We start from the raw sequence: 13,810 nt of genomic DNA, 5'->3' as shown, positions 1-13,810 counted from the left end.
TTTCTGAAGGCTGGATGGGAGACTAAAATGTATTCCTCTTGGTCGTGGTCCAGTCTTGCATATCCCATTCCTTTTCCTGTATGCATATTTTCAATTTCTCTTTCCATTTCCACTTTTTTTTTTCTCCAGGGGATTCAGAAAAAGTTCTGAATGCCTGAGAAAATGTGTGAAATGAACACTGATTTAAAAAATTGCTGTTTGGTAAAGATTACATGGGTTTAGGAGTTTGCCCTGTAGTAAGTCTCTGTTTATAGCTAGGTGATACAGCTTCATGAAAATTGAAATCCTAGTGGATTAAGAAAAGAAGAATAGAGGAATAGGGGTTTGGCACCTAGATTGCTTCAAGAGTACAATATAAGCAAATATCCATACTGGATGCCAATATCCTCAGAAAGATGGAAATTTTCCTCTGAGCTTGATGGGAATGAACTCCAACAAAATACCCCTTATGTTACTGTATCTTTTGACTACAAACCTACCATTTATTATTCCTAGTTTATTAACAGAGTTTTAAAACAGGACCACAACCACTCCAAGAAAGAGATTTATTTACTCATGTCCATGGGAAAATCATTACACCAAACCATTCATGAAAGCACAACAGTTGTGTCCTACTTGGATAAATACCACTAAATCTCATTGAGCTATGGAAACATTGGGAAGCTATAAAACTTTGCAAAATACAAATATTGGTCCTCTGAAATCTTCGTAGTCAGCAAGCACAGAATAGGAAAAAGAGTTCTCCATTCTTAAGTGGTAGAATCAATACTGGACAGAGAACATCAAAACTGCCTAAAAGATTACTCAAGACCAAGATATTTTTAATCAGTGGCCTCTTTGTTTTTTGGATATCCAGCTTGAGACACCACAAGTGGAGTGAATTTTCAGAAAGCCTTGAGCACCTACTCTCTGAAAAACTGGTTGCATTAAGGTATCTGAAGATGAGCACCAAGAATTGCTGCATCCAAAATCAGTTTGCATCAGAAATCCAGATTCCCTCAAATTGGTATTTAGGGAGGACCTAGTGCTTTAGACAGCTCTGAAAATCCTAGGCACTATGCACAGTGCGTGTTTATCTCTGACACTGGCAGATAGAGGTAAACATCTTCCACCTAGGCTGCTGCAGAGAAAAGAAGTATTTCAATAGATTTTTTTGTTATTTTTTTTTTCTGTTAACTCCATAGAGGATTAGCTAAATAATTCAGTAATACTATTTTTTCATTGATAGTTTGAAAAGCAGATATACTTTTTAGATACAAATAAGATGTAAGGAAATGAAGTGTGGTTTGTTTTTTCTTTTTCTTCTAAACATTAATAGCTGGTTTCAGATTTTGTTTAATAATCTTATTCTAACACCTTATAATTTTAATGTTTTTTTTCTAATTTTATTTCTTATGATGTATAAATAGATGAGAATATTGACTGTTGTAATGTTATTTTGTTAAGACAATAACATTTCAAAGGCTAATGTAAAATCAAGCTGCTAAAGTTTACATTTTCTCTGTCCAGCAGTTCATTTATGCAACTGCCCTGAGTAGATGCTATATGCTGCTTAGCAAATGGCCTTTAAGAGTTTAAAAATAACTCAGTAAAGCTACTCAAAGGTAATGCAACATTTAGGCATCTTTAATAAGAGCTAAGACAAAAACCAAGGTTTTCTCAATAGTTAATTATTCACCCCCTCATTATCGATTCATACACAACAAAACCACAATAAAAATGTTCAGGACAACTAATTGCGCTTGTTCCTATGTATAAGCTTAATTTTCAGAAAGGTAAGTTTTTAGATTTTAGAACTCGTCCTATTTTTTTTGGACTGTTCTATCTCCTTTTATTACATTCTGTGTTATTCCTATGCAAAACCAGTGAAAAAAAGTTATTTTCTAACCTACGTTATTGTGAGGGTTTTTGCAAAACCTCACTTATCCCCTTTAACAAAAAAGATTATCTTATTTCAAAATTCATGTTATAATTAATTTGCAATGTTTCTCAAACTGGTACAAATGTGTAAAATCTGTGCTTTTAAAAGCTTCTGCTTTGAGTAGCCTTACATTACATAATTGTGCCCTAGCAATCACCAAGCTCTATTGCATGCCCCAATCATGAAAAGTGTACTTTGTTGGGATGATGTAGCTGAAAGAATCTGGCTCTAAAACTTCCTTACCTAGAGCTTCCATTAAATTATATTAACTTAAAATATCTATGGAATGGTACTTTCACAAAAATACTAAAAAAAAACCCAAATAAAGCAAAAATTAATGGCTTTGGTTTATGAAAAAGACTCGTACAGTAAGCAAAAAAGGTTTATCACAGTTTTGGTAACTCGCATGAGTTCATATTGAAAAGAAATTTTTCACATGTTCTTAATGAATTTAAGACTTTCGTGCTCTAGGTATTTTCAGTTGTATGCTCTGAAGCAGTAGACACCATACAGCTTGTCCTTTTTATCAGGGAAGCCTACAAAGCGAACGGCTGCTTCGTTAGGACTGCAGCGTTTCCTTGGCCTGGAGATGGGGTAGCGGACACTGCCATCAGCCAGCCAGCCAGCATCACAACGGTCATAACCCAAGAGCTTCCAGGCAGCAAAGATCTGGCCAACTTTGGCAATCTGAGCTCCATCCTTCAAACACGCCTGAACTGCTTCATCATAGGTCAGCTTGGTTGGGTGAATTAGGTAGTAAAAACGACCTAGTAAGGGAAAGAAGAAAAAAAGGATCATTAGGAATATGATCATGGATTGGATCATAGAATCATGGAATGGTTTGGGTAGGAAGGGTTGGAAGAGACTTTATAGATCATCCAGTTCCAGCACCCTGCCACAGGCAGGGACACCTTCCATTAGATCAGGTTGCTCCAAGCCCTGTCCAGCTTGGTCTTGAGTACTGCCAGGGATGGGGCAGCCACAGCTCCTCTGGGCAACCTGTGCCAGGGCCTCACCACCCTCAGAGGAAAGAATTCCTATATTCCTAATTAAGATGATGTGACAATATCACAATGGCTTTTGAGGAGAAATTGAGATGTTCTACTGCAGAATCATATCAAACAGTGGTTCATTTGTGACTATGCAATGTTTATATGTGCACTGTTAAAAATATCTTTTTTTTTATGGTGCGTTCATAAATATCAGGCGTAAAAAAAAAAGTGTGGTGTAGAGATCACAGACTATTTGTACATAACAGTAGTGCTATATTTACTTCTGCTGGCATAGCACAGTGTGGCATCCCCACCCTCAGTTATGTTCAGTGGTAACTGAACTGTTGTAATGTGTTTTCATCCTCAGAGGTAGAAAATCAGGAAAAAAAAGACTGGGAGAGAGGGATGATGGAAGACACCTTGGGATTTGGAGGACAGTACCTGCTCTACCTCTAACATTATAGTGCAAGAGGCTTTTACCAACATGACGCCAACGACAATCCAGTGAAACAACTGAGGAACATCACAGATTTCAGCCAAAGCAGATCTCATAAAGCTGTAGCTTACTGTCAGAGAAGGGAAATCAGTCAAACGTCCAAAGCAGTGCACTTCTACATGGTGCTCCCAGCATTAGCTGAAGACCCTTACAGGTTTTCCTCTCAGAAGCATGGCATAGCGAGATCTGGGCTTGACAGCATTTGGGTGAGGGGGTCCCGAAGATTTACTCTCAGTCAAGGCAGTGGGTGACCTTGTTTCTGGTTAAGTACAAGCAGCATTTTCATTAACTTATTTATTTATCTTTAAGAAAGCTGAGATATTGCACAGCTCCTTGGAAGCAGAACTTGAGCCTGTGGTAGATCAAAACCATGCCTGTCATTAAATCTTCATTAGCAGTGTCAAAAGCATGGGCAGCAGTTGTGAAGCTCTGTTTCTCTTTAGGCATCAAAGGGTATATATATCCTCACTGTAAGACAGCACTGAACTGATAGTGCTGCTAAGAAAAATGTGCCCTCCCATCTCAAGGTAATAAAAACATATGGCAGCAAGTAAAGCTCAAAAAGAAAGTCTCCCCTACTAATCCATAAGCAGCAATAATACTAACATTAATTTAATTTATCAAGGAAATATAAAGTCATTGTAAGCCTTTCATTCATTAGCACCACTGATCTGACAATTAACCAAGTGTGAGATAGAAATGGATCAGAAAGGAACAGTGTTTATTTGAAGAAATAATAATTTCCAAATAAATTTATAACTTTTCAATCTGACTGTCCTGTAAGAGGCAAGTTAGCTAAAAACCATACAAATTTATTTATGTGGGAATCTTCTCATTCCAGAGCACATTCTTTACTTCTTAATTAAGAAAGTAGTCCAGAATAATATCCTTTTTCTTCCTTATAAAATCCAGGCAAACATACAGACACAATTCTGCTCATTTTCAGATTACTTTCTTGGTGAAGAAAAAGCGATGAGCAAGATGAAGAGTTAGGTCAGCTCCAAAACCCTGCAAAGCCCACTTTTTGCTAAGCAAAGAAATGTCAATTCAGATGACAATGTAAAGATAATTGCATTAACTTCTTGTAAAGGTTGGAAATTGTATACCTTGATATGAACATTAAGGAAAAAAAAAGGGCATTGCAGCTGTGGTGGAGAAGTGTTTAAAATATTTCATTGCTGTCAGAGACAATTTCTACAGTATTTCCACAGAAAAACTGTTGAGTGGAGATAATCTTGCCTTTTGTAAAATGCTTGCTTAACTCAATTTAAGCAACTTGAAAGCATTTATAAGGTGTTGCTAAAGAGAAGTTTATCAAGTGGAAACCCGTTCCTACTATGTTGTTAAGAGGTTCCCCCAAAGCAAACAGGATTTCAGACTTAAGGGAAGAGGGATTTGGATTCAGACTTAAGGGAAGAGGGATTTGGACTGATAGTGTTTAAACTTCATCTATCTTATTAGTTGCTCTCCAAACCATATGTCAATTGAATGTAATTTCCTAGGGATTTGCAGTAAGGTCAGGCTTTTGACATATGACATCAATAATATAAACTCTTATACACTGCCTTTTCCTCAAAGAGGGGAACTTTAATAGTAAACCCCACAGGGGTGCATTGTGTATCCAGAATGTCTGATTAATTCTATTAATAATGTTGGTACAGATTTGCTGGTTTTCCCCTGTTAATAGGTTAGAGGGGTTTCTAACTGTTCAATTTTAATTTAGTGGACAGAGGCATTAATTGTGTCTCTCTCATTAACATTCTGTAGTCGGGTCACTCCTACAGAGGATAAGCATGCTTGATTTGACTTCTCACATACAAATCATGGGGCAGAAGGTTTATGCAGACCTAATCAAACCCCAGCTATAATAACTGTTTTAAGTTTTGCATGTAGCAGAACAGCTTTAACAGGAAAACCTGAGCACTTTAATACTTTATATCACTGTGACTGTGATATAAATATATCACTGTGACTGTGGGTGTCTGAGTGCTGCACCACCCTTGGAGACTTTTCCAAGCTCAGCTCTAAATTGGGCCATTCATTAGTAAGCTTTTATAGTGCAGCTGGGTGCACTAGGCAGTGGACATCCTCTTCAGATGCACAGAAAGTCAGTATCACCACATTTGCTATTTCCTGTATTAAGTGCTAATGGAGTGCCTTAGAAAGAGGGATCTTGGTGAAGTTCTCAGGAAGGATGCCTCCACTTGCAGTCAGCCATGGAGTACCTAAGCCCTAACACTACCCCCAGTGGCTTATGGTTTGCTGGGGTAACCTCTTGACAAGATTCATGGCTTTGGTGCTGTGCAGGGGCAGCTGAGCAGCAAGCTGTGCTTGGTACATGGCAGCACATGCAGGAGAAATGCCAAGTGTGGGAATGACTTCTGCAGCCCTGTGCTAAAAATAGCCACAGAAACCAGTTCAGTTGTTTTACTGTGCTCTAATTTGTGATTTCATATGGCCATAAGAGACAATCTGAGCGGCCAGCAGTGTATATCTGTGACTTCTACAATGTGTATACCCTATCATCTGTTCAGCAGACTCAGTTCAGTATATCTCACATCCTGCTCAAGGAAGTCCAGAAGAGGCCATGGAGACGCTGTGAGGGCTGGAGCAGCTCTGCTCTGGAGACAGGCTGAGAGAGCTGGGCTGGTTCAGCCTGGAGAAGAGAAGGATCCTTAAGGAGAGACCTTAGAGCAGCTGCCAGTGCCTGAGGGGGCTACAAGAAACCTGGAGAGGGGCTTTGGACAAGGGCCTGCAGGGACAGGACAAGGGGGAATGGCTTTAACCTGACAGAGGGGAGACTGAGATGAGCTCTTAGGCAGAAGTTCTTCCCTGTGAGGGTGGTGAGTCCCTGGCACAGGTTGCCCAGAGAAGCTGTGGCTGCCCCATCCCTGGCAGTGCTCAAGGCCAGGTTGGACGGGGCTTGGAGCAACCTGGTCTAGCAGAAGGTGTCCCTGCCCATGGCCAGGGGTTGGAACTGGATGAGCTTTAAGGTCTCTTCCAACACAAACCATTTGACGACTCTATGAGTACTAAATCGTTGAGCAAGTCCATTGCTTCTCAAAATTGAAGAACATGTTAAAAATTTCTGCAAAGTGAGGTGCTTTCTGTTCATTTCATCATAGGGTCCTGATAAGCATTTTCATATCCAGTGATCACCTCAGATAAACAGATTTTGAATTGCTACATTAAATATATGAGAATATTTTTTTCACATACCCCCACCCACCACCTGGTATCAGCAGTGATTCCAGTGACTCGGAAGCAATCACTTCTAAGAAAATGTTAATAGAGTCCCAGACTGGTTTGTGTTGGAAGAGACCTTAAAGCTCACCCAGTTCCAACCCCCTGCCACATGCAAGGACACCTTCCGCTAGACCACATTGCTCCAAGCCCCGTCCAACCTGGCCTTGAGCACTGCCAGGGGTGGGGCAGCCACAGCTTCTCTGGGCAACCTGTGCCAGGACCTCTCCACCCTCACAGGGAAGAACTTCTGCCTAAGAGCTCATCTCAGTCTCCCCTCTGTCAGGTTAAAGCCATTCCCCCTTGTCCTGTCCCTACAGGCCCTTTGGGTGTCATTATTTCTCTTTTTGGAACAATGGCTACACATTCCCACTGATTCTCAGAATTTTATTCTGAAATGTTCAAATAAGCAGTCAACATGCATTAGAGATGACCTTCTAGGTCCTTCTCCCATTTCAGTGGTTTGTGGCAGTTAACTTCCCACACACATTACTATAACAAGCAGGTGGTTCACAGCTGCATTTTTAACATGATCCTTAAAATTTCTTTGTATTTTTAACTTTGTTAACATGAGATTTTTACTTGATTCTGCTAGAGCTGATAACAAATCAATTATGTGCTGTGGTTCTGTGTGCAATGTATAGAACAAAATGCATGTTAATGAGCAGAAAGTGTGACACAACTTCTATTTATATTTTTTCTTTCAAAATGTTTAATTATAGAGAAGCTGATAGATATGTTTATATTTAGCTGTCTTAACAATTTTCAGTGCAATGGATTTTTAGGCTTTTTCTTACAGAATCTCGCTGTTCTCCTTCAGAAGACCTTTGAAATTAAGCAAAGAATAAACACCCAGCTCTACAATTGTATATTCTTTGTGCTATGCCTCGTGGCTCTGTGGGACAGACTTCAATAAAAAGATTTATCTGCATTTATTCCCCTAAATTGTAGAATCCCAAATTGACTTTCCAGAGGGACTGTACGGAAGAGGAGCATCCCCATTCCTTGGGACAGGGCAGGGAGAGAAATCGGGGTGGTCTGCAGCCCTTAAAGAAGCTTTGGATTGTGTCAGGGTGTCCCACCATACAGGGCAGGAAACAGACATTGGGAAAATTTCCAAATTTACATGAGATATTTCCCACTTTCGTATATTCATTTTCAATAGCCTTTATCAATATGAGGAATGTAAAAGCAAGATGGTGCCAACCAATAGTTATCTCTACAAATAAAAAACATGTTATTTCAAATATTTTGATGGTTTAATGGATAGCATTATGCGACTGTTACTCTTTGCATTGTTTTATGAAATGCATCACTGTATATTCTAATAAACCGGTACTACTATATGCAAAGTGTAGGAAACATACTTTTCGCTTTGCCTGTACAGACACAAAACATGAACAGTTCTTCTATGTAGCACAAGAAAGAGTTGAGTATGAAGCAGTAAAATAGGCAAAACCAAACTGTTCAAGTCTAAGAAAAGACACCGTAGAGGGTAATTTTATAAAGGACTAAGATCATTTTACATTGAATTGCAGACAAACTTTGCTAAAACAATTGTCTTTTGCATGTAGCAGGAATGCATATAGAATCATTCATTAAAGGTATAAACCCCCTTTTTAACCAGTATTTTTTTTGTGTATTCAGCTTATCACAGGTGGGATCCAGCAGTTCCAGAGTAAAGACACTGAACCCGGATTTGAATTCAATCGATTGATGACTACATTTTCATTTTTCACCTTAATTGCTCAATGTAATTTTCCTGTTTTGTAGCTTTCTTCTTCAGGAAAAAGACAAAAAACAAAAAACAAACCAAACAGAATTGTGTGGAATTTAGGAATTTAGGTAAAGACTTTTTGCTTTGACTGCGAACTCTTTAAGTCCTATTTTTTGTTATAATCCCTGATATTGTAATGTATTTGGGGAATTTCTTTCCCTAAAAAGCACCCAGTTAGCAGAAATCTAAACTGCATTATCCTCTGTCTTTATAGCGACTCCCACAGCTGACTCTCTTTGAGATTATTTTTGGGTTTTTTTGAGCTTGCCTTATACTGGGGCCCTTAGCATTTTCCCAGCTCTCTTACATAAAGCTGAAAGCTTCTCTGTTTCACACTGTTAGGAGACTCCAGCAGTCACTGCCATTGCTGGAAATGCATGGTGTTCTAACCACTTCTCATTTTCCTTGGCTCTTCCTGAACTGACAGAATGAATATTGGGTGTTGCGGAAATAGCTCTTTGCCTGTAGCCACTGTCTTTGGCAATTGCAGCCAAAGACAGTGGCTAAATGGGTTATTATAAGCTTTTCCCTTTACAGGGAGAAAGTTAACATATGCTGTTAAGCATACATGAGCTATCTGAACTATTGAGCTGAAAATAGGTAATTGGTATTTTGGGAGAGTGACTGGATTTACTGTGGATATTAAGGTAAGCTTGGGACATGAAAAGTGGGGAACATAGCAGGGACATGTGAGGATAACATACCTTGGTGAGTTTCTGGTTAAGGAAATGGATGCTGAGAGAAGCAGAAGCCCAGATTTTCTTCTGATACCTTGAGAGAACACTGAGCTGTAAGGAACTAGAGAAGATGGTGCTTAGCTCTATATATCATCCTACTGTTGTGTAGTTTTCTGACTTGCAGGTCAGTTTAACAGACTCACCAAGGATGGCATTAATTTTGTGCCCCGTCTTTGATTTCTCTACTGCCTTTAACCTTTTTCTCACCCTACCTCATTTCTCTTTCTCCTTCTAACCATGTCTTTCTGTATCAATGCACAGACAATATTTACCTGTCAGAACGCCTCTTTTTTTTTTTCTCAGATTTTTTTTATTCTCTTTCATTAAGAGATACTGAGGAATTGTTGAGCTGCTAGTGTGGAAAAGGGTGCCCATTAATGAGCAATAGTCAAAAACATTTACTCTGCAAAAATTATAAATAGTGCACCTAGCACATTTTAATTATTTTTCCTTGTTTATTTTATTTCTCAACACTATTTCTATAGTACAGACTAAATCTGCATATAAGAGATGAGCTCATATAGTATTTTGCCTTGGATAAATCAGGCAAGAAAGACATGAGCCAGCATTTCATGGAATAATGCAGCATGATGAAAATAGCTACGTTTTTTTTTCTGACTGCATCCAGCCTAATTTAATATTCTTAGTTTCAGGATATGGGGGGGGAGGGGGGGGTGTGAGTTTGAGAATGTGTAGCAGAATTAGCACTAGAGCATATCTATCTTCCAAAGAAGTGGAAGCTGGTGAAGGGCCTGAAGCACAAGTGTGATGAGGAATGTGTCTGAGGGAACTGGGGTGTTTGGAGAAGAGATGCCTCAGGGGGAACCTTATTGCTCTGTAAAACTACCTGAAAGGAGGATGGAGGCAGGAGGTGGGGTCATTCTCTTTGCCCAAGTAACAAGTGGCAGGACAAGAAGAAAAGGCCTCAAGTTGGGCCAGGGGAGGTTTAGGTTGGATATTAAAAAAAGGGCTGTCAAGCATTGGAACAGGATGCCCAGGCCAGGGGTGAAGTCACTGTCCCTGGAGATATTTAAAAGATGTTTAGATGTGGTGCTTAGGGCCATGGTTTAGTGGTGGACTTGCCAGTGCTGGGTTCACTGGACTTAATGATCTTAAAGGTCTTTTCCAACCTAAACAATTCTATGATTCTGAGAGCAAGGCTTATGTTTATTTTTTGGTGTGCTGCAGGACAAAAATGCCTCATTGTGGATAAGCAATCTGTGCATAACCAAAAAAGTGCATGCTCTTTGGTCTGCGTGGGTTGCAAGCCAAACATGTGCAAAGTTGTGTAGGAATATCCACAAGTACGGTGTTGTAGAGGATTGTAGAACTCTTTTGCACATGTTTACTTGCAGTGTTCCTCTCATTCACAGCAATGTTTTCTAAATCCTCTTCAGCCACTAGATTAAACCTGAAATGATAGCAAGCTGATATCAAGTAATTTCATACCTAAATTAACATCTATTAACAACAAAAAACCTTGCGGTCACTAAAATAAAGATTAGAGCAGACCAAGCTCAGAGCAAAAGTGAACATGTTTTAGCAGTGTACTAAGATTAGGGATCTAAATTATCAGGCGTAAAAGCTAGAAATAGGTTTGCTGATAAGGAAGTATTAATCCTATTAGACCTGGTACTTGAGCAGGAGCTGCTTGACACAACAGCACAAAGTGGTGATCAGAATTTTGTGTTGGTGACAAAGTTGAGTTGCAAACCATCATAATTATAATTGAATTCAACAGGAAAGCTCAATTAATGAATCACAGGTTTCTTCATCACTTTAACAGAAATAAACAGGGCATATATCAACACTAAAAGAGTACACATAAATTTTAATGGGGTGATGGCAGAGATATTAGAAACTCCTGCCAATACAAGTTCTGAGTTGTAAAAACCACCTACATGAGCATGTGGCAAAGAAAACTTTACTCTGTGCAAAAGCCCTTGTAAATTCAACAATAAAATTTTCCAAGCCTAACATAAGCTTTGACAAACCACATATGTCTTTGCTGCCATGGGAGTTTCGTTCCTAAGCACAGAAACAGTCATTTACAAGCTAGGAGTGAAGAAGACTCTTACCATTGAAGTTTGAAGTGAAACAGAAGACGTCATATCGGCTTTTATCTTTATCCCAGAACCCGTAATTCCTGACCCCAGGGACTGTGTTCTTCCCTCCGCAGGGCTCCCTGGGCTTGGTGATGGGGTACTGCACGGAGCCATCACTGAGCCAGCCTGCATTACACCAGTCCAGCCCTGACCTCCAGGCATCGTAAAGCTGGTCAAAGGAGGCGATAACAGAGTCTTGGTCCCGGCAGGCTAGCTGAGCCTCATGGAAGTTTAAGTTGTAACGACCCAGCCGTGGAGAGTAAGGGAATACAACACCTGAAGTGATAAAAAAGGGGAGAAACATCATTTACAGTCACTGGAGTCTGAGCATGCTTAAAAATAGGCAGAACTGGTTGAAATTTTGCAACTATAGGTTTTTCATTAGGAAATTCCAGTTTAGCTGTAAAACCAATTTCTCATTAAAAAAAAAAAAAAAAAAGAAGTAAATTAAAATTCAGCCTAGTTCTATTCTTTGTGGAGTCTGATTTGGTGGTCCTCTAGCAGCCATTTAGAAAGAAGAAACTGTAGCACAGTGGCATATAAACTATGTCTTTTTACACATAAATTTTGATTGACATGAAAAAGTGTTATGTTCTTTGCATGGACCCTTGACAAGATTTCCTGAGAGGTTTCTGACAGTTGTTTTTTTTTGTTTGCTTGTTCTTATTTTATGTCACATTATGCTAGGAACAAGAAGGTATTTAATGCATTTTTTAACAACAACATTTCAAGGCTACACTGGTAGGAGGCATAATTTTAGTGTTCTGAGGCCTTAAAGTCGGAAGTATATAGGTAAATAAAATCAGTGAAGCTGTATATGGTTTTGGGGAGCCCTTTCTGCTATTTTCCAGCTGGTGTTTGGCAGTTCATCACCACTCAAGCAGGGAGAGCATCTCATAGAGGGCATCAGGGAGCACAGTTCCTTGAGCAGAAGACATGTTTCCCCACTTGCAGATGGTGAGTGGTAGCACACAGCATGCAGCAAAGACAGCCCTCGTAGGAAGCCATGTGCGACATCACCTTTCCTCGCTGCCCCCATGGCTGCCAAAAGCACTGCTGGCTTAAGCAAAGGATGCTTGCTGGATAGCCACCGTGCAAGGAGTATGGACCTGACAAATGCTTCCTTCCACCCCTGAGGACCAGCCACAGGCAAGGCCAAAGCCCCGTTTGTTGCTCATCAGTGGTGAACCATTGCAGACAGATGTGGCAGAGAGATTTTCTCTGAGATGTCCTCTCAGAGAGAGGACATCCAAATGGAGACAGAAAATCTGTGGACACGTCCAGAATTGTTTCAGCAGCAACAGTGAATCAAAGTCATTGTTCTTATCTGACATATTTTTCCACAGTACACTTTCTGCTTTCTTTATGAAGAAGATCTGTAGTTAAAGATCACTTGAAAATGCTGAAGAACCACCTCCCCATCTGGGTTCTGATAGAAGAGAGAAACTGGAAATAAAAGTTTCGATAAGACCACCCTGATATTTGGCAGGGTTTAGAAATTTAACTCAGATCTAAATTTTACAGTTGGCTTTAGTCCAGTCTCATAATAAGCTGAAATAAAACAGCATCAGAGAAAATTGATCTCAGAATGTTTATTCTCAAGTATCTCTGTGGAACTAAGTGCTGTAGGATGCAGAGGGACTGAAGATAAAATAACACATGAGATTAGCCAAAAAGTTTACACTGGTATAAATATTGACCTTTCTTTTTACTTTTTCCCTGCTGTTGAATTCTCACACCTGTAACAAGCTGCTTGCCTTCAGGGTAATGTAGCATAGCAGACAGATACTACATTATGGTCATGCAAGACTGCTGCCATGCAATTAAGCCATTCTTCTTTCCAAATATTTAAACCTATTTCAGTGTGTATGCCACCATTATCTTAACATCTCCTTTCATTCCCTTTTCTCCCTCACTCCTCTATTGTCCAAGAAGTGTTATTTTTGTTAAACAAAATTTTTGTTAAACAACATTTTTGTTATTACTAATCCTTGGTGACTTGGTCCAGGAAAATAAAGCATACAAATGTAAACTTGGCAGGGTAATAATAAACAGTATTTTGCTCTCCTTTGGCAATTAGCTAGAGTGTCTGCTGAGGATCTTTCCTTTTGTAAATCCTTTCTTCAAAGGCTTTTTGAGTTATTAGCTGTTCTGCACTATAAAACATGAATGTAATATAATACAATATGTGCTGTTAACTGTAATTCATAAAGAAGCTGTAGATGTTTCATATTTTTCTGAATTCCTGTTTTTCCTTCCTCCTCCTCATCTTTTTAATAAAAAATTATTCATTCCCCCTCAGTGATACTGGATACAAATATCACTGGCTATACTAAACATGTAGCAAATGTCAGAGGGGTCTAAGCATTATTACTTTATTAGAAATACATTACTCATCATTTTTCCAGAACCACTTCCCCTGACAACCGACTCCTTGTCCAGTACATGTGTCTGATTTGCATACACATGGAAAAAAAATACTAAAATCATCAGAGATGAGTATTTTTTAGTCAAGACCTAAACTTGCATACTTCTAAAA

The 13,810-nt window shown here is 39.3% G+C and overlaps 1 protein-coding gene across 3 annotated transcripts in view; it reads right to left on the bottom strand.

The window, feature by feature from the left end:
* Positions 1 to 1,409: 1,409 nt before the first annotated feature.
* HAPLN1 (hyaluronan and proteoglycan link protein 1) overlaps positions 1,410 to 13,810 on the bottom strand; it is a 62,747-nt gene continuing 50,346 nt past the window's right edge. For all 3 annotated transcript variants that reach the window (XM_061478718.1, XM_061478720.1, XM_061478719.1), the window contains exons 4-5: positions 11,245 to 11,547; positions 1,410 to 2,688 (exon numbers count right to left, since the gene is read on the bottom strand). In XM_061478718.1, the coding sequence (XP_061334702.1) occupies positions 2,399 to 2,688; positions 11,245 to 11,547 (593 nt within the window). In that variant the 3' untranslated portion in view covers positions 1,410 to 2,398. The remainder of the gene's footprint in view (positions 2,689 to 11,244; positions 11,548 to 13,810) is intronic.

This window comes from Pezoporus flaviventris, unplaced genomic scaffold (assembly GCF_033815535.1).
Source record: "Pezoporus flaviventris isolate CSIRO_AGI_PZ_B2104156 unplaced genomic scaffold, CSIRO_AGI_Pfla_v1 ptg000131l, whole genome shotgun sequence".
Classification (NCBI taxonomy): Eukaryota; Metazoa; Chordata; class Aves; order Psittaciformes; family Psittacidae; genus Pezoporus; species Pezoporus flaviventris.
This window is presented reverse-complemented; position numbering and strand designations above follow the sequence as displayed.